Below are 21,611 nucleotides of genomic sequence, written 5' to 3'. Positions count from 1 at the left end.
GATTTCGGAGGGGCCCCTTACGGCCCAACCGCTATATCAAGCCACCTCGTGGCATCATCACTCAACATATTCTCACATCACTCAAGCCACCGCATGTCATAAATAATATCTCAGGCCCTCGGCCTCATATCACTCAGCATATCCTCACATATGGCCCTCGGCCTCACTCAGTCCAGAAATCATCATAAGCCCCTTGGGCATTAGTAAAACAGTAGTTCTCAGCCCAAAACATGATGTAGAAATATCATTTAAGTTTCAAATCTAAGTAAAATTGGCTGGGTTTGTAAAACAGTAGATATCAACAGGACTGAGTTCAAATAATAAGTCAAGTAGTGAGGAAACAGTGATAAAAATCCCTGAAGGGTTCAAATAGTTGGAAAGAAGCCCAAATATGGCAAGAAGCCCAAATCATGATGATAACAAATGAATTTCAGTCAAATATTCGGTAAAATCAGCAATCGGGATGGACCAAGTCACAATCCCCAGTAGTGAAAGACCCCACGCTCATCATCCAGCGCGTATCTTGCCTCAATATAGCACTACAATGTGCAATCCGGGGTTTCAAACCCTCAGGACATCATTTACAGCCATTACTCACCTCGAGCTGGCTAATTCTCTAGCTCGCGACGCATTTTCCCCTCGAATTGGCCTCCACGCGCGTCGAATCTATCCAAAATCAGAACGAATACGTCACAATATGCTAAGGGAACAAAGCCCAAGCGAAAACATTCGAAAAATATCAAAAATCTCTAAATTAGCAAAACCCGAGCCCCGGGCCCACGTCTCAAAATCGGGTAAAATTTACATTTTCAAAATCTTCATACCCCCACGAGTCTAACTATACCAAAATTATCCAATTCCGATACCATTTGGTTCTTCAAATCATCATTTTACATTTTTGAAAGGTTTCATAATTTTCTACCCAAATTCCATCTCAAATCACGAATTAAATGATGAATTCAGTGATAGATTCATGTATTCTAGCCAAATCTGAGTTAAAATCACTTACCCCGATGAATTTCTTGAAAAACCTTCGAAAAATCGCCAAAATCCGAGCTCTCTAGGTCAAAATATTAAATAAAACCCAAAACCTCGTATTTATAGGTACCCCTCAGGTATCAGCTACCGCGGGCCGCACCAAAACTCACGCGGTCCACGCAAGCCAGTGCGGTCTGCGCAAAGGCAACGTGCGGCCGCACAGGCCTCCCTCTACAGTGACAGGCTTTAGTATATTGGCCATAACTTTTGCTACAGATGTCCAAATTATGATATCTTTACCTTTATGGAAACCGGACACGAAGGGCTACAACTTTTGTTTTTGAATCACCTCAAAATTACTTGTGGGTCGAAAGATATGAGCTTCCGAAGTAGGACTAGCGGAATGTTCTTCACCGCGGCCGCACACCATTTTGTGCGGTCCGCGCGACGCCTACCGCGGCCGCGCCCGCTTTTGTGCGGGCCGCACAACACTCACCGCGGGTGCACTCATTTTTGTGCGGACCGCATGGGTGAGTTTTGGGGCCTGCAACCCCTGTAGACCTGCTACAGTTATGATTTTTGCACTAAAACATCCCGGAACCTACCCGGAACTCCCGGAACTTCAAACCAATTGTACCAACACATCTCATGACATCGTTCAAACTTGCTCAAATCTTCGGAACGCTCACAACAACATCAAATCACCAATTTAACATAGGATTCAGGCCTAAGAACTCTAAGAACTCTTAAATTATGCTTTCGATCAAAAGGTCTATCAAATCTCGGCCGAATGACCTGAAATTTTGCACACACATCCCAAATGACACAATAAAGCTACTGCAACTCTCGGAATTCCTTTCTGACCCCTATATCAAAATCTCGCCTATCAACCGGAATTTGCCAAAATATCAATTTCGCTAATTCAAGCCTAAATCTTCTCTACAACTCCAAAACCCATTTCGATCGCGCTCCTAAGTCACAAATCACCTCCTGAAGCTAACTGAACCATCAGAACTCACTTCCGAGCCTTCTAACACATAAGTCAATATCAGGTTGACTTTTCCAACTTAAGCCTTCTTAAAAGAGACTAAGTGTCTCATTTCTTACCAAATCCTCTCCGAACTCGAACTAATAAACTCGATCACATAAAACACGGATAACGAAGCGTAAAGAAGCTGAAATGGGGGAAATGGAGCGGTAACTCATGAGATGACTGGCCGTGTCATCACATCCTCCCCAACTTAAACAAACGTTCGTCCTCGAACGAGTCAAGAAACATACCTGAAGCCTCAAACAGATGAGGATATCTGCTCCGTATCTCCGCTCGGTCTCCCAGGTAGCCTCCTCCACGGGCCGACCTCTCCATTGCACCTTCACTGAAGCTATATCCTTTGACCTCAACTTCCGAACCTGGCGACCCAAAATAGCTACTGGCTCCACATCAAAGGTCAAATCATCATCCAACCGAATCGTGCTGTAGTCCAAAACATGGGACGGATCCCTACTATACTTCCAGACCATAGAAACATGAAATACCGGATGCACACTCGACAGGCTGGGTGGCAAAGCAAGCTCATAAGCCACCTCCCCAATCCTCCGAAGCACCTCAAAAGGCCCAATGAACCAAGGACTCAACTTGCCTTTCTTCCCAAATCTCATAACACTCTTCATGGGCGAAACCTTCAGCAAGACCTTCTCACCGACCATGTAGGACACATCTCGAACCTTCCGGTCCGCATAACTCTTCTGACGTGACTGCGTTGTACGAAGCCTCTCCTGAATCACCTTCACCTTCTCTAAGGCATCCTGATCCAAATCTGTCCCCAATAGTCTAGCCTCGCCGGGCTCGAACCAACCAACCGGAGATCTACACCACCTCCCATACAAAGCCTCATATGGAGCCATCTGAATACTCGACTGGTATTTATTGTTGTAAGCAAACTCTGCAAGTGGTAGAAACTTATCCCATGAACCTCCAAAGTCAATAACACAAGCATGCAACATGTCCTCCAATAGTACGCTTGGACTGTCCGTTCGTCTGAGGATGAAACGCTGTGCTCTACTCTACCTGAGTACCCAACTCTCTCTGCACGGCTCTCCAAAACTGCGAATTAAACTGAGTACCTCTATCTGAGATGATGGAAATAGGAACGCCATACAACCGAACAATCTCCCGGATATAAATCCCTGCCAACCGCTCTGAAGAATAGGTAGTACACACAGGAATGAAGTGCGAAGACTTGGTCAGCCGATCCACAATCACCCAAATAGCATCGAACTTCTTCAAAGTCCGAGGAAGTCCAACCACAAAGTCCATAGTGATTCTCTCTCACTTCCACTCGGGAATAACCATCTGCTGAAACAAGCCACCCGGTCTCTGATGCTCATACTTCACCTGCTGACAGTTGAAACACCGAGCTACAAATCCCACAATATCTTTCTTCATTCTTCTCCACCAATAGTGTTGCCTCAAATCCTGATACATCTTCGCGGCACCCGGATGAATGGAATATCGCGAGCTATGGGCCTTCTCCGGAATCAGCTCTCTAAGCCCATCCACATTGGGCACACAAATCCGGCCCTGTATCCTCAACACACCATCATCACCGACGGTCACATCTCTGGCATCATCATGCTGGACTCTGTCCCTAAGGATAAGCAAATGCGGATCATCATACTGGGGCTCTCTGATGCGATCATATAAAGAAGACCGAGAAACCACACAAGCCAACACCCGATTGGGCTCCGAAATATCCAACCTCATGAACCGATTGGCCAAGGCCTGAACATCAACCGCAAGAGGTCTCTCCCCAACTGGAATATATGCCAAACTCCTCATACTCACTGCCTTTCGGCTCAAAGCATCGGCCACCACATTGGCCTTTCCCGGATGGTACAATATAGTGATATCATAATCCTTAAGCAACTCCAACCATCTCCGCTGCCTCAAATTAAGATCTTTTTGCTTGAACAAATGCTGAAGACTGCGATGATCAGTGAACACCTCACAAGATACACCATACAAGTAATGCCTCTAAATCTTCAATGCGTGAACTATGGCAGCCAACTCCAAATCATGAATGGGGTAGTTCTTCTCATGGGGCTTCAACTGCCGAGAAGCATAAGCAATAACTCTACCTTCCTACATCAACACACAACCAATCCCAACTCTTGAAGCATCACAATACACAGTATATGAACCTGAAGCTGATGGAAAAACCAACACTGGAGCTGCGGTCAAGGCTGTCTTGAGCTTCTGAAAGCTCTCCTCACACTCGTCCGACCATACGAATGGAGCACCCTTCTAAGTCAACTTGGTCAAGGGCGATGCAATGGATGAAAATCCCTGAACAAACCGGTGATAATAGCCTGCTAACCCAAGAAAGCTACGAATCTCTGTGGCTGAGGACGGTCTGGGCCAACTCTGAATCGCCTCTATCTTCTTCGGATCAACCTGTATACCCTCGCTGGACACCACATGCCCCAAGAAAGCCACTGAACTGAGCCAAAATTCACACTTGGAGAATTTTGCATAAAGTTTTTCCTCCCCCAGTCTCTGCAACACAACTCTCAAATGCTCCGCGTGCTCCTCCTGACTATGCGAGTACACCAGAATATCATCAATGAATACAATAACGAACGAATCCAGATAAGACCGAAATACACTGTTCATCAAATGCATGAATGCTGCTAGGGCATTGGTTAGCTCGAAGGACATAACAAGAAACTCATAATGGCCATATCTGGTCCTGAAAGCAGTCTTAAGAATATCTGAATCCCTGATCTTCAACTGGTGATAGCCCGAACGAAGATCAATCTTGGAGAACACCATCGCTCCCTGAAGCTGATCAAATAAATCATCAATGCGAGGCAAAGGATACTTGTTCTTGATTGTTACTTTGTTCAATTGTCTATAATCAATGCACATTCTCATTGTGCCATCCTTCTTCTTCACAAACAAAACCGGTGCACCCCAAGGGGACACACTAGGTCGAATGAACCCCTTATCTAGGAGTTCCTAAAGTTGTTCTTTCAATTCCTTCAACTCTGCTGGTGCCATACGACATGGTGGAATAGAAATGGGCTGAGTGCCCGGCACCAGGTCAATACGAAAATCAATATCCCTGTCCGGTGGCATGCCCGACAGGTCTGCAGGAAAAACATCGGGAAAATCCCTCACAACTGGGACAGAATCAATACTAGGAGTCTCAGCTCCAACATCCCTCACAAATGCTAGATATGAAAGGCAACCCTTCCCAACCATACGTTAGGCCTTCAAGAAATAGATCACTCTACTAGGGATATAATCAGTCACACCACGCCACTCGATCCGCGGTACACCTGGCATAGCCAAAGTGACTGTCTTAGCATGACAGTATAGAATAGCACTACATGGAGATAGCCAATCCATACCCAAAATGACATCAAAATCCACCATGCTCAATAGCAATAGATCCACTCGGGTCTCCAGACCCCCAATAGTCACCACACATGACCGGTACACATGGTCTACAATAACAGTATCGCCCATTGGGGTAGATACATAAACAGGTAAAGCAAGAAACTCACGGGGTGTACCCAAATAACGAGCAAATGATGATGACACATAAGAAAAGGTGGAACCAGGATCAAATAATACAGAGGCATCTTTGTGGTAGACTAAAACAATACCTGTAATGACAACATCTGAAGCAATAGCATCTGGCCTGCTAGGAAGTACATAGAAAAGGGCCTAGCCGCCCCCTGATCGACCTCCCCTCTGGGGCGACCCCTAGCTGGCTGGGCAGGTGGTGAGGTAACTGGAGTAGTAGTCTTGGGCTGACCCCTCTACTGAGATGAACTAGCCATACGACGAGGACACTGCCTCCACACATGTCCAAACTCTCCACACTCATAACAACTCCCAGGTGCTGGAGAAGGGGACTGAAGGGAACCCCTCGCACTGGAGTGACTAGCTGATGCACTCGGCATAGAAGAACCCTGAGCTGACGGGGCACGAGATGAACCCTGAGCTGGAAGGGCACTGAGTGATGACTGGCCCCGCTGAGATCCATGATGACCATGACCCGAAGATGCCCCGCGATACTCTAGGCGGGCTGACTGAGCATGCCTGAAAGAACGACCTCTAACATGCTAAAACTGGCCGCTCGAAGAAGCACCACTATAACTGCCAGATCCTCGAGGCTTCTTGGCCTCTCTCTCCTCTCGATCCTGACGGTGAACCGTCTCAATCTCGCGAGAGATATCGACCACCTCCTCGAACGTAGCACCCAACACCCTCTCTCGGGTCATAAGAATACGGAGGTGATAGTTAAGGCCATCAACAAATCTCCTGATCCTCTCACGATCTGTCGGAACCATCCAAATGGCATGACGAGCCAACTCAGAAAACCTCGACTCATACTGTGACACAGTCATATCCCCCTGTCGCAACCACTCAAACTGTCTACGCAGCTCCTCTCTACGGGACTGCGGCACATACTTCTCCAAGAAGAGAGTGAAGAATTGCTGCCAAGTAAGGGGCGCTGCTCCAACCGGCCTACGCCTCTCATACGCCTCCCACCATGTGAAGGCAGCCCCAACAAACTGAAAGGTGGTAAATGTCACACCACTAGTCTCAAGAATCCCTGCTGTACGGAGCATCCGCTGACACTTATCAAGAAAACCCTGGGCATCCTCGCCCTCGGTACCACTGAATGACAGAGGCTAGAGTCTACCAAACCTCTCAAGACGACGTTGCTCATCATCCGGCATAACTGGCACAATAAACTCTTGAGCTGGTGCAACCGGCTGAGCTGGAGGTGCCCCCGATGTCTGTAGTCCCTGCACTACTTGCTCAGGTGTGCGAGCAGCGGGGGTCTGATTGCCTCCCCCGGCCTGTGAAGTAGCTGCTGCTGTAGTGGCTGAACTGCCTGAGCCAGGCTAGTGCAAACTAATAAGATCTATGCCAAGGCCTCCTGAAGACCCGGAACCACGATAGGCACAACTGGTGCCAGAACTGGTGCTGCTGGAGCATCCATAGTGGGAGCCTGATCCGAAGCTGGGGTAGCCGGTGCATCAATAGGTGCTGCCCTCGCTGCTCTGCCTCTGCCACGTCCACGACCGCGTCTACGGCCCCTGGTGGCCTCAGTGGGTGGCATTGGTGGTCGTCCACCTCGTCCAATAGCTCACGTCCTAACCATCTGTGAGAGAATGGAATATCAGAAGTTTAGTACTCGGACCAACAAGTTCGCACGACAAGAGTTTCAAGAATATGAAATTTTTCCTAAAGGTTCTGCAGCCTCTCGAGGATAAATACAGATGTCTCCGTACCAATCCGCGAGACTCTACTAAACCTGCTCAATACTCGTGAGACCTAAGTAACCTAGGCTCTGATACCAACTTGTCACGACCCAATCCCCAAACCTAGTCGTGATGGCGCCTCTCGTGGAGACAAGGCCAACCAGACCAAAACATAACACCTCTTTTAAATAGTTAATAATCATAAACAGTAGTAACGTATAATTTAATATTCATAAATTGCGGAATTTAATGATAATAACAGTAGGAACCATCCCGACATAGCCCAAACCGGGGTGTCACAAGTCATGAGCTACTATACATCTGCTATAGGTCTACAAAGTACGGAATCCGATACAACAGCCTGAAGAAAACTTAAATGATAGAGGATAAGAGAGACAAGGGGCTGCGGACGTCAACAGCTACCTCGTAACTCCAAATCATTGCCTAGCCTGGAAGGAATCAACACTCAAGTGCGGACTCTGCTATACCTGAATCTACACACACGGTGCAGAGAGTAATGTGAGTACTCCGACTTAGTGAGTAATAATTACAAATAATGGCTGAAAGTATGAAAACACGTAAAGGCACAAAGCAATTCCATATCAGCAGTAAAATCACTTAAAACAGTAAATCAGTGAAGAAATCAAATGATATTCCTTTTTAAAACAAGTAAAACAGGTAATTAACAAGTAGAAATCCGCCCCTCGGACACAGTATCAATCGCTCAGCATAGTATCAGCCCATCGGGCTCACTCTCAGTACAGTATCAGCCCCTCGGGCTTCCACACAATCACTCAGCATAATGGTCAGCCATTGTTACCTGACCAAATTGCATCATACAATGTCATTGTTACCACTGTTTCAAATCACATGGGTACCCGCGCTCACTGTGGGTGTGCAAACTCCGGAGGGGCCCCTTACGGCCCAAGCGCTATATCAAGCCACCTCGTGGCATCATCACTCAGCATATCCTCACATCACTCAAGCCACCGCATGGCATAAATAGTATCTCAGGCCCTCGACCTCATATCACTCAGCATATCCTCACATATGGCCCTCGGCCTCACTCAGTCCAGAAATCATCATAAGCCCATTGGGCATTAGTAAAACAGTAGTTCTCAGCCCAAAACATGATGTAGAAATATCATTTAAGTTTCAAATCTGAGTAAAAGTGGCTGAGTTTGTAAAACAGTAGATATCAACAGGACTGAGTTCAAATAATAAGTCAAGTAGTGAGGAAACAGTGATAAAAATCCACGAAGGGTTCAAATAGTTGGCACGAAGCCCAAATATGGCAATCAGCCCAAATCATGATGATAACAAATGAATTTCAGTCAAATATTCGGTAAAATCAGCAATCGGGATGGACCAAGTCACAATCCCCAGTAGTGAAAGACCCTACGCTCATCATCCAGCGCGTATCTTGCCTCAATATAGCACTACGATGTGCAATCCGGGGTTTCACACCCTCAGGACATCATTTACAACCATTACTCACCTCGAACTAGCTAATTCTCTAGCTCGCGACGCATTTTCCCCTCGAATTGGCCTCCACACGCGTCGAATCTATCCAAAATCAGAACGAATACGTCACAATATGCTAAGGGAACAAAGCCCAAGCGAAAACATTCGAAAAATATCAAAAATCTCGAAATTAGCAAAACCCGAGCCCCGGGCCCACATCTCAAAATCGGGTAAAATTTACATTTTCAAAATCCCCATACCCCCACGAGTCTAACCATACCAAAATTATCCAATTCCGATACCATTTGGTCCTTCAAATCATCATTTTATATTTTTGAAAGGTTTCACAATTTTCTTCCCAAATTCCATCTCAAATCACGAATTAAATGATGAATTCAGTTATAGATTCATGTATTCTAGCCAAATCTGAGTTAAAATCACTTACCCCGATGAATTTCTTGAAAAACCTTCGAAAAATCGCCAAAATCCGAGCTCTCTAGGTCAAAATATTAAATAAAACCCAAAACCTCGTATTTATAGGTACCCCTCAGGTATCAGCTACTGCGGGCCGCACCAAAACTCACGCGGTCCACGCAAGCCAGTGCGGTCCGCGCAAAGGCAACGTGCGGCTGCACAGGCCTCCCTCTACAGTGACAAACTTTAGTATTTTGGCCATAAATTTTGCTGCAGATGTCCAAATTGCTATATCTTTACCTTTCGGAAAACTGGACACGAAGGGCTACAACTTTTGTTTTTGAATCACCTCAAAATTACTTGTGGATCAAAAGATATGAGCTTCCTAAGTAGGACCAACGGAATGTTCTTCACCGCGGCCGCACACCATTTTGTGCGGTCCGCGCGACGCCTACCGTGGCCGCGCCCGCTTTTGTGCGGGCCGCACAGCACTCACCGCGGGCGCACTCATTTTTGTGCGGACCGCATGGGTGAGTTCTGGGGCCTGCAACCCCTGTAGACCTGCTACAACTATGATTTTTGCACTAAAACATCCCGGAACCTTCCCAGAACTCCCGGAACTTCAAACCAATTGTACCAACACATCTCATGACATCGTTCAAACTTGCTCAAAACTTCGGAATGCTCACAACAACATCAAATCACCAATTTAACATAGGATTCAGGCCTAAGAACTCCAAGAACTCTTAAATTATGCTTTCGATCAAAAGGTCTATCAAATCTCGGCCGAATGACCTGAAATTTTGCACACACATCCCAAATGACACAATGAAGCTACTGCAACTCTCGGAATTCCTTTCCGACCCCTATATCAAAATATCGCCTATCAACCGGAATTTGCCAAAATATCAATTTCGCCAATTCAAGCCTAAATCTTCTCTACAACTCCAAAACCCATTCCGATCGCGCTCCTAAGTCACAAATCACTTCCCGAAGCTAACCGAACCATCGGAACTCACTTCCGAGCCTTCTAACACATAAGTCAACATCGGATTGACTTTTCCAACTTAAGCCTTCTTAAAAGAGACTAAGTGTCTCATTTCTTACCAAATCCTCTCTGAACTCGAACTAATAAACTCGATCACATAAAACACGGATAACGAAGCGTAAAGAAGCTGAAATGGGGGAAATGGATCGGTAACTCATGAGACGACTGGCCGGGTCGTCACAAAATTATTGTCATAATATTTATTGAGCTTCTCTAAAAAATATTGTTGTTTTCAGGGTATACTCTACCTATTGAATTTGAATTAATGCCATAACTTTCCTTCACTCAATTCAACCAAGCAATTAGTGAATAAATTTATCAAAAGTACAATATATAAGTAACAACACATATATAGTACTAATAAATAACTTCAGCATTTGTATTACCTGAAAAGTGACATTATAGATAACAACTTACTAGTTGTAACTTATGCATCATTCATATAAAATACTTAAAAATGGTAAGTCAATAGCGAACATCAAGTAGATCATAGATACTCGAAAATACCTCTTCTAGTAGTCATACTAATCACTGTTTGCTTTCAAATGATACAATCATAAATTATGAAGTATACTTTCTTAATAGCTGGTTTGTTTTCCGAATTTCAAAGAAGTAATTAATCAACCTAGATATTTCAAAGAAGTATCTCTTGTTTTATATAACATATCCTTGGTTACCACGACAGGCATCATATCAACAATTAACTGCTGCTATAGTTTTCACATATAGAACTTCGAAAATTTCATTCCGTTCATGTGATATAAAAGATGTAATATTAATATGTGCTTATGCAATACAAGTGTAGTACGAAGTTGTGTGCATATGAGATTTTAAAGGAATGACAAGTATAAGATAATCATACCTTCTTACATTTCATTACTTACCATATGTAGTTTCTCTTTACATTTAACCATGTGATGATATGTATGGCTTCTAATTGTAATCTTTCTGGATGTAGGAAATTTTTTGTAGATATATATACAGTTGGTTAGAGACTCGTGCTGATAACGCATTATGAAATATAACTCAAAGTAACAATATGGAACAAGGAAATAAAAGCAATTAGTAAAACATGAACAAGAAATGGAAATAGAGAGAAGGAAGAGTTTTTCTTCTTCAATTGTGTGTATTTTCCTATCTATTATAAGACATTTATATATGCATAAAAAGTGAAGAAAATATATCATGGAATATGTCATTGAACATACAAAATATATCATTGAATATGTCATTAAACATTTGAGATGAAGATTATGGAAGACGAGTAGACATCTACCATAATGTGATATTTATCATAACACACGCCACCTTATTCCAAAATTATTTCAATTTAATTCCCATTTAATCCAATAATTGAAGCCTTTCAAAGTCACGTTAGCTCCACTATACCTTTCTTTGCAATGTTATTTAATAACTAATCATTTTAGTAATCTTCGACCAAATCAATAAAACTTTTAAATATTAGGATGCTGCGCCTTACATAGAATTAAAATCAAGATTGTGAAAAATTGTCAAACCAAACCAATAATATCTAATCAAAAACGTTAACTTCCACTTATTCCTTATAGAATGTCAAACAAATAAAATATTCCATAAAAACAAGAACAATAAATTCGATACAGGCAAACATCACTTTTAACCCGTCGCCAAATTTATTTTCATTGGATAGTCACAAAAATATATAAAATTTATATTTTTATTATATAACACACCTATATATATGTATTATTTTTCCTAATTTTGTACAACGGAAATACCATTAACCATATCCAACTGTCACATCTATACATTAAAAAACTTACTATCCTTTTCCTTCTAACAAATTCCATCAATTCATTTCTCATTTTAGCAAGACATTAACCTTTTTACTAAAGCAAAGGATTACTTAAATTAAACTTATGGATTAGCATAACATAACTGGACAATAACTATTCCACGACCGCCAGTGGGCTCCACTAATCACGTGGCAATAGTAAGTAGCGAGTAGAGAAGGTTTTTACTACTCGCGAGAAGACAGGTTGGTCACGTCCAAGAACGACTATACAAATCCGTGTAACTCGGGTTCAAGCATTTCAAGAATACTTTGTTTTTCTCAAGTGTTTTTTCTCTTAAGTTGAATTCTTGTACTTCTGTCTTCTTCTTCATTAAAAAACCGGACACTCTTTCTTCTATTTATCTCAACACCTATACATATTGGTAATGGTGGGATTTTATTTTTTGTTTTTAAATTAAAGGTTTGAAGGTGTGGGGAAGAGGGAGGGACAGCGTTTGAGCAGTTTTTGAAAGTGACTGAATATGCAAAATACCTATCCTTTTTGTTCCTTCTTTCTATAGACTTTGGGTTCTATTTTTGACGCGTTGCTTTTCTATAAGGACTATTGGACTTTCTTCATTCTATTGATTGAAAAGCTCCAATTTTTAAAAGTCTATCTTTTTGTCCTTCCTTCTTTTCTTTCTTTCTTCTTTTCTTTCTTTCTTCTGCTTCTTTTGAGCATATCTGATATCAAAAACCCGTCGTGTGTACTTGTTTTGGAGCTTCATTAATGCAAAGATGAAGTCTTTGAACACTGTAAGTAACCCCTTTTCTTCAGTTGTCTTGGATTAGTGGGTGGGTGGGTGGTGGTGGGGGTACTTTTCAAGTTGCATGCTACTAGAATTTATGTATGTACTGTTACAGTTTGAAGTTCAAACTTATCCTTTCTTTAATCATTTTGAGGTTGTTTGTGTCTTTTTATGTAGTTACAGTATTTTTGTTTTGTTGGTTTCCAGTGATTGAGGTTGACGTGGTTAATGCTGTTTCTGGGGTTGGTGAAAAGCAAGGGAAGAGTAAACAACAGTAAAAATGTCATTTTTATAACAAAAGTTTTCTATTTTGTCTGTTTGTTTCAAGTTATTGGGAAATTGAAGGTTCTTATTAGAATTACATGGTTAATTTAAGTGTTCCAGGAATTTTTTCAAAATTATGGGGATTTGAAGGAAAATAAGAAGCATTGAACTGGGCAACTTAGAATTATATATTGATATGATAAGAAGAAGGGTCAATAGTGTCGCTTCTATCCGAATTTGTGTCCTTTGTAAATGTTTGTAAGTAAAGGGAGGAATAGGCAGTAGTACTTGTTATGGTCCCGCTTCTATTTCTTTCACTTTGTACTGAAGAAGCAAAAGTTAATTTGAGCATCTGGATAACTAGATTGTCTCCTAGTGGCAAAACTCAAATACTTTCAGTTAGGTTTTATTTAAAACTTTTTAAGAGTTTAATTCTTTTATTTTGGTCCTTGGACTTAATTAAACTAGATAATGGATACTGACATTAGAATTATGAAACATAATGAACTTTGTTTGATAATAAGTACTAGCAGTAGTTTTCAAGGAAAGGTTAGGGTGTTATTCTGTTATTCTATGATTGGATATTATCTAAAGGTTGCAATAGCCAAAAGCATAAGGTTGAGGGTCAAAACCAATTCCAGTTTGTGTGTGGCAAATTTGTTAAGGATTCATGTAAACTTTGTAAGACATTTTTAGTAAAACCTCTATGGTGTGCTACTATTAAACTGGCGTTAACTTAAGACGGGATACTTCACCAAGTCATCCTGGAGACTCATTCTACTATGTTAAACAAAAAAGACATATGAGTTAACGATTCATCAAGATACTCTCTCTATCCTGGTTTTAATGTCCAAGGTTGACTTTGTATGACTAACAATATGAAAGTTTAAAATTTGTCTGTTTAAAGTTTTTTTTTTTTTTAATTTCTTTTTATGAATGGTAACTTAAAATTTATCTGTTAAAAGATCATAGGAAAAACTGGGCAGCATATAACTTTATTCATTATACAATAGTATTTGAGAGTTTTCAGTTCAGGAAAGTGGATATGTAGTTTGGATGGGGAGAACACTAATATTTCATTGCTAAACATTTAAGACTATGGAATTTGTTTTCCTATTTAACGAGGTATCTTGTACTCATTCCATTTTTTCAGGTTTCTGTGCCTGATCCTAAAAGTAGATCATGTATCTGCAGCCTCTTCATGACTGTTGCTTTAATTTTTGGTGTCTACTTCACTGGAAGTGCTTTGATGGCTAAGGATTTCAGGGTATAAATTAGTTATTACATTCAATTTGAGTGATTTTACTATTAACCGCTTTAATTCGTGTATAATCTACTAGAAATTATTTTCCTCACCTACTTGAATGATTTGGTTGATTGAAGTGTTAAATTTGTTATCACTTGCACTCATCCTGCAAAAGCAAGTTAACTGGCATCGAAATTTTATTATCTTCAAAAGGGACGGACTACCGTAGATGTTTCTGCTCAGATGCATTTCAGAATTTTAGTTAGGGACATTTAGGCTTGTAGACCTTCAGCTATGTTGTTCCTTCTATAACAAAACTGACATTCATTATATTTTGGTGTAATGTCTCAGCTTCTTGTTTAATATGACAGAAAACAGGTACTTTGGTACTGAATGCTTAACTACTAATTTGAATTTTTGTAGGCATTTTCAGGTTTGACAGTGAACCATGCACAGAAGAATGGACAATGCAGAAAATGCGAGGTTTGTTTCTTCAGAAGACGGAATTTTGCCGATGTGTTGTTAGCTTTTCTGAATTCGACTCTTCCTATTTCTGGTTATACTCACCAAAATCTACATCATTGAGAACCCTTGGTTTTAGTCTGAGTTTTTTTTTCTTCAAATCACCATGGATTTCATTAAATCACCATGGAAGAGTATAGGCATTCTTGCCTATCAAGGCGATGCAACAATCTATGCAAAACCTTGTTCTTTCTTTGCAATGAGAGCATAAATGATACAAAACATTTTTCAAATTTGTCGAGCTCTTCTAGTTTCCTTGAATTATCTATTCCTTTTATTCTAAATTGTCCAGAAAGGTGTATGGGCTAGCTTTCGCTAACTGGCCATAGTCTTTTCCCTTTCAATTTGTTGCTTTTCTATACAAGAGTTTCTAAACTATACCGAGAGACCACAACTAGGAAGTGAGAAACTCGTAAAAGTGGAAGTGAGACGTACCACTTTTTTCTCCCTCATGTCCTCCCTTCCTAACATTGTATAGACTGCGTTTTAGCTTTTCTGTGTTCTATAGCTTCAGTTTTTTCTTTTTTTATGTTACCATATGAACTATCTGTTTGAATGTAGGACTTTGTTATTACTTGCATTAGACTTCATAATGTTCTTCTAGTGCTTTGCTGCTCCTGAGGATTTGAAGAGAGGGTGTTGTGAAAGTTTTTCTCTTTACTCTTCCTGAGTTCCTTCACCTACGCTTGCTACGAGAGCAAGAACTCGACGAAAATATGGACAGTCTGTTTTACTTGCTTTTGGATTTAAATTAATGGTTTATACCCCTTTAATTTAGTTTCTGGAAAGGGTTAAATATATTAGAACAAAGCTTAAGAGGCACAACTTAGTTAGAGATTTCTCTTTTATGCAGAAAATGTCTAGTTCTCTTTAGTACTTCACCTTTGAGATGGAAGATTTCAAGTTTAACTGATGTATCTGGAAGAACATAAGTAATTCAGGTCGAGAGTCTTGAGACTAGTCTAACTTCGATTGATTTGGGATATATAGTCATTTGCTGCATAAAAGAGAAATCTAACTTCGATTGATTTGGGATATATAGTCCTACAGTTGCAGGATTCACCATGAGTTAACCTCTGAACTTCATTAATTAGGTACCCCCGAGACAGGAAAAAGAAGAGAGTCACGTGACAGAGAATATGCAAAATAATAAATGCCAGGTTTGAGGAGCAGTGCTAGTATTTAATTTGGTTTTTGATCTTTGGCTTCTTTGAAGGTTCTCATATTATTACTCACAGAAAAAATGCAGGCCATTAGGGAGTGAGGCACTCCCAGAAGGAATTGTTTCTAAAACTACGAACCTGGAAATGCGACCATTGTGGGGAGATGTTGAGGTAACTAATTATTTCGGTCTATGATTATCCACGAGTTTTTTGGCATTTCACGTGATTATCTATAATCTTTGGTTCATTGCATGGGAATGATTATGATTTCATGGATCATCCATGTATACTCCATCCTTTTGTGTGCTTTTTTAAATACTTGGATTTTATCAGTTGATGTGTTCGGAAAGCCTTAGGTTTTCTTTTTGACGAGTTTTTATGGAAAGCTTTCAGTCTTGACTATGCTGGTCAAGGAAGGTCATGAAGGCCGTGCACAATTATCCTTAGGTGGTAAAGTGGATGGCCAGAAGGAATATGTTCGTCAATGTGATCACTCAGACACACGATATTTTTTTTAATGTGTGTATGTGTATTTTTTTTTTTTTTGTGTGTGTACCTACATATGTGTGTATGATGCTATATCCTGTGTGTAATTTTGGTTTGCGAACCGAAGAGTGGTTCTCAAGAAATATGGCAAAAGTTCTGGACCTGTAAATTTTTCATGAATTTTTACCGTATCATTTCCCTCGCCCACAAGCTGAATTGTTTTACTGGCTGAACTCTTTCTGGTATTTTTCAATGCTTTTGTGTTTGGTTATGATGCATTACTTTCATATTCAGAAGAAGTCTCCACATTCAGTTAACTTGTTGGGGATTGCAGTTGGAATAAAACAAAAAGAGATGGTGAACGAAATTGTTAAGAAGGTTATGATTCTTAATCTTTTGCTTACTGTTTAGCTTGTGAATGTCATCTTAATATCTGCATCTTAAATTGTTTATGTAACTTGTTGCAGTTTCTTGAACATGACTTTGTTGTGATGCTTTTTCACTATGATGGAGTGGTGGATAAGTGGAATGATTTAGATTGGAGTAGCCGTGTCTTACATGTCTCTGCTATGAACCAAACAAAATGGTAAAGTTCGTTCCTATCAACTTTTTTATTATTGATTACTGGAGTTGCCTGCAGTTTTTCACTAATTTAACTCTCCATATAGGTGGTTCGCGAAGAGGTTTCTACACCCAGATATAGTTTCTGAGTACGACTACATTTTCTTGTGGGATGAGGACCTTGGAGTTGAAAACTTCCATCCAGAAAAGTAAGTCTGTCTAACAATGCAGTCTTCTATATCGTTGCGGAGTTCAGAGTAGAGAAACTGTTGGGTGCTTAAGTGACAACAGTTTGATTACTGAACTTATATTTTCGTACTAAAAAAAGTTACCAATGATTGATGATTGAGCAGATTCAAAGAAAAAGTTTTGTGATGTAATTTTACATGCAAAAAATAACCTACGTGGATTAGGTTAGTTGGTAACAAAATAATGTTCTCACTGCGAACGGTTTATTCAGGTACATATCTATTGTTAGAGAAGAAGGGCTGGAGATATCACAGCCAGCACTTGATGCTAGTAAATCAGAGGTACATCATCATATTACTGTACGCAGAGGGAGATCCAAGGTGCACAGGTTAGACAGATTTTTTATTGTTCACTTAATGGGACAGTAAATTAATCTTATTTAAGTTGAAGCACTACTCGTAGCTGAAGCATCCCTGTTCCCTATACTCGCGAAACAAGCTCACAGACCAAAGGATTTAACCCCCTTTTGAGTTTGAGATACTGAGACTGAAACGGAAAGTTCCATTCCAGTTAGAAAATCAAAAAAATACCGTTAACCCATATGTGCTATGTAGCTGGCAGTAGTGTGTTTTCCTGCAACCAGGCTTTACAGTACGGACATCACTTCGCTCTAGGTTCTAGCATTTGGGAAAAAGTTAAATTTCTGATATTATTTTTGTCTATTTGCTTTGGCATGTACATTGTCTCGTTCCAAAAGCTGACTGGTAATTTCTTCGCTTTGATAGGAGGTTCTACAGATTAAATAGAAGTGGCCAAAGGTGTGATAACAACAGCACTGCACCTCCTTGCGTGGGGTAAACAACTGCAAGTTTTTGTTTTCTTCTCAATGTAATATTATCTGATAACAAGTTTCTCCGAACTAAGTCTATCTGCTTTGACGCTTCTTTTATTTATAGCTCAGATGTCTTATTATGGTTAGAAATAAAAACAACATTGTCTTTTCATTTTTATTAAATCTGTTGTGCAGGTGGGTAAATCTGCTTTGACGCTTCTTTTATTTGTTGTTGTTGTTGTGCAGGTGGGTAGAAATGATGGCTCCTGTATTCTCAAAAGCTGCCTGGCGTTGTGCTTGGTATATGGTCCAGGTACCGGAGCTTTTATTATTTCCAGTGGTTAACAAGCTAATCAGCTGACTCGTGAATTGGTGAATACAATTGTTCCAAATTTTTTACTAATTAACTGGACAGGAACCGCAAACCACTGCTTTATCTTTTTTTTTTTTTTTGGGTTATTTCCCTTTTCTTTTGCCTTTTTACTGTTGTCTCCTCCATGATTCTGTATGTGGTTAAAAATGTGTACGCTAATAAACATGATTATCTATTGCTCCTTATGTTTATAGCATATCACGTTACCTTTTTAGTCCTCACAAAGACCTGCTCAGTTGTGATATACTAGTAATTTTAACTGAAACTTGCAGCCGTCTTAAACTACCTGTTCTTTCGCTGCAGAATGACCTGATCCATGCATGGGGCTTGGATATGAAGCTCGGTTATTGTGCGCAGGCAAATTCCTAGTTAGAAGTTTTAAATAACTAATGTTCTGTTTCGCGTCTCTTCTGGCATGATACTAATATGTGTTATTAGTTCTCAGGGTGATCGTACAAGGAAAGTCGGTGTGGTTGATGCAGAGTACATAACTCATTTGGCTGTCCCTTCTTTGGGTGGTAATTCAGATGTAGAAATGGCAAGTAGTTCTTTCCCTTCATTGATAATTGATCCTGTCCGCACATTTTTTGATGAAATTTTAACACTATAGGGCAATATGATGATAAGTGTTTGGCTTGTGTAACACTTCTGTTTCTAATTTGTGTAGGTAAACAAAGAATTGGATCATTCACTTCAAGGGAAGAACTTAACTGATTCTGATCCATTGGTATGATCTGCAGATCTTACCTGCTTAATTACATAAGTATTCTGCCTTTGGTTTTTCTTAAAAAAGAGAAATTTCTTTTGGAATTGCAGGCCAATCCATCTTTTGAGAAATTTGATAATAGGTCTTTGGTAAGTTCAAATTCTACTTCATAAAGCATTTCTTTTGTGATGTCCATACTAACTAGATACGCGTAGCTTTTTTAACATTTTCCTTCAACACTAGCCAGAAGTACCAGTAGTTCATTTGTTATTAGGTTGCCGTTGTGCACGGTTAAAAAAAAAAGGGAGGCCCAATGCACAAAGCATCCTGCATTTACGCAAGTCCGGGGAAAGGCCGCATCCCAAGAGGTGAGATGTAGACAACCATTGTGATGTCCATACTAAAGAGATACGCATAGCTGTTTTAACATTTTCCTTCAAGGCTAGCCAGAAGCACCAGTAGTTCATTTGTTGTTAGGTTGCCGTTGTACACGGTAAAAAAAAAAAGGTAATCCGGGGCATAAAGCATCCCGCATTTACGCACGAAGGCAGAGCCACGATTTGAAGTTTATGGATTCTTGAATCTTATCTGTTTAAGTTAGTGAGTCTAAATTAATAAATCTTACATATTCGATGAATTTATTAAAACATATACATGGTTTGGACAAAAGCTACCGAGTTCGGCCGAACCCGTAAGTCCTGTTCTAGCTCCGTCCTTGTTTACACAAGTCCGGGGAAGGGCTGCATCCCAAGGGGTGTGATGTAGACATGCTACCCTAATGCAAGCAGTAGTGGCTGCTTCCCCTGCTCGACCCTTTATCTATAGATCACACGGAGACAACTTTATCGTTGCATTAAGACTCCCCTTCAAACGGAGTATGGGCGACGAAATCTTGTGCATTTTTAGCAACTCTTTGCTGCAGAATCCTTCTTCTCATGTTCATTGTGTTTAATGACATTATGCAGGTCAGAAGACAATCATATATAGAAATGAAGATTTTTCGAGATAGATGGCGTAAAGCTACCAAGGAAGATCAATGTTGGGTTGATCCATTTCAAAGTCAAGAAAATGGAAGAACAGCCACATACACATAATGACATTCTCAGAAGCTGCTATACATTCAGTTATCTATACATTTGTGTACAGAAGTTTGATTGCCTCAAGAGTAAATAAATACCATACAAGACTGATAGAAATTCAGACTTCATATTATTTTCTTTTTTCCATTAGCAATAATTTTTCTTTCTCACATATTTTGGACTTTCCAATTTGCTCTATAGAGAATTTGTGTATTTGTAATTATCATTTTTTGTACCTAAGAATAATGCCAATGTTATGTATATGTTTATGACATTCAATTTGATAACATTTACCGGGTCATTAATAACATTATTGGTGTTAATTCTTTCAATTCTCTTATCATTTTGTGTTATGCCTCGTTTAAAATGAATATGTATGTAATATCTAGCAAATCTTATGTTTCTCACTTTTATGGCTCGACTTTGTGTAATATGTAGTGTTCAACATTATTCAAAATTTCTCATCTTCAAGTGTATTTATATTCAAATGTTGTATTTGTAATATAGGGGGTTAATTGAAATTGAGTGACACAAGACCTGTTAGTGTAGCATAGTCATGTTTATATATTTCTAAGGTTTTCTCAAAAAAGAAAAATATTAAAAATAACAGAAACAAACTATTAGTTTGATTGATTTAACAATCCGTGCATAAGTAGAAAAAAAGGGGGGAAGATTAAGAAATGAAAAATGTAATTAAATTAACCAAAAAATAAATAAATTGATATCGTTACTTTTGATAGGAAATAACATATCGTGATGTGAAAATGAAAGCGCATCATGCTTAATCACCTCTAAGGGTATTCATAAGCACTAATAATTTTTTGTTTAATTGCTTTATTTTTGAATTGCAATGCATTTCTCATGCTTTATTTAAATAAACAAAAGGAACAATAAGTCGATTTGTCTAGTGATGAAAAGGGGGCAGGCATTTGGGCAGTTTGGATTCGATACAAAAATTTTAGTTTGGATTTTTGGTTTCAGATTGAAAAAATATCAATCCAAATCCAATCCAAATAAGCTCGGATTAGATTGGATTAAGTTCGATTTTTGATTAATCGATTTAGATATTTCAAATTTTCGATTTTGAGCCTATAAGTTAAGATATTATTTCTTATTATAAAAATAACATCCAAATGAAATAATCAAGTTAAATTGCCTAACAAGTTCATCATTCTCATTGCAATTCATCCAAATAAAGTATTCAAATAATGAAATCATCATCAAAGAAATACAACATATACATTAATAAAACTGATAAAAATTAGCTATAGTAAAACCATATCCAAATAAAGAGTATTCTAATTGTATGGGTCAAATCTGCTTTAAAATAGTTAAGATAAGATAACACTAAAAAAAAGAATCCTCGAGCCGTTGTTAATCGAGCTGTGGCAAGAAGTAGCAAGACTCATAGCCGAAGAGTCGATGAGAGTCTTCGTCGAGGT

The 21,611-nt window shown here is 39.8% G+C and overlaps 1 protein-coding gene across 7 annotated transcripts; it reads left to right on the top strand.

Annotated features, from left to right (window-relative positions):
- The first annotated feature begins 12,262 nt into the window (after positions 1-12,262).
- Positions 12,263-20,501, top strand: LOC107771188 (uncharacterized). Of its 7 annotated transcripts, none has more exons than XM_016590526.2 (18): positions 12,263-12,755; positions 12,956-13,030; positions 14,166-14,279; positions 14,682-14,741; positions 15,875-15,940; positions 16,019-16,114; positions 16,724-16,807; positions 16,897-17,015; positions 17,098-17,199; positions 17,451-17,567; positions 17,965-18,033; positions 18,258-18,324; positions 18,688-18,741; positions 18,830-18,922; positions 19,052-19,111; positions 19,201-19,239; positions 19,334-19,458; positions 20,056-20,501. In XM_016590526.2, the coding sequence occupies exons 2-18, from the start codon at positions 12,977-12,979 to the stop codon at positions 20,075-20,077; spliced, it is 1,341 nt and encodes a 446-aa protein (XP_016446012.1). In that variant the 5' UTR covers positions 12,263-12,755; positions 12,956-12,976; the 3' UTR covers positions 20,078-20,501. The 7 variants fall into 7 exon arrangements, 5 of the variants coding, with proteins under 5 accessions (XP_016446012.1, XP_075073620.1, XP_016446014.1 ...); XR_001644767.2 differs by having other exon boundaries at positions 12,265-12,755; positions 19,365-19,458; positions 20,056-20,169; XR_012693488.1 differs by having other exon boundaries at positions 12,265-12,755; positions 19,338-19,458; positions 20,056-20,169.
- The last annotated feature ends 1,110 nt before the right edge of the window (positions 20,502-21,611 follow it).

The sequence above is a fragment of the Nicotiana tabacum genome, chromosome 7 (assembly GCF_000715075.1).
Source record: "Nicotiana tabacum cultivar K326 chromosome 7, ASM71507v2, whole genome shotgun sequence".
NCBI lineage: Eukaryota > Viridiplantae > Streptophyta > Magnoliopsida > Solanales > Solanaceae > Nicotiana > Nicotiana tabacum.
Note: the sequence above shows the minus strand (reverse complement) of the source record. Positions and strands in the feature narration are given on the sequence as shown.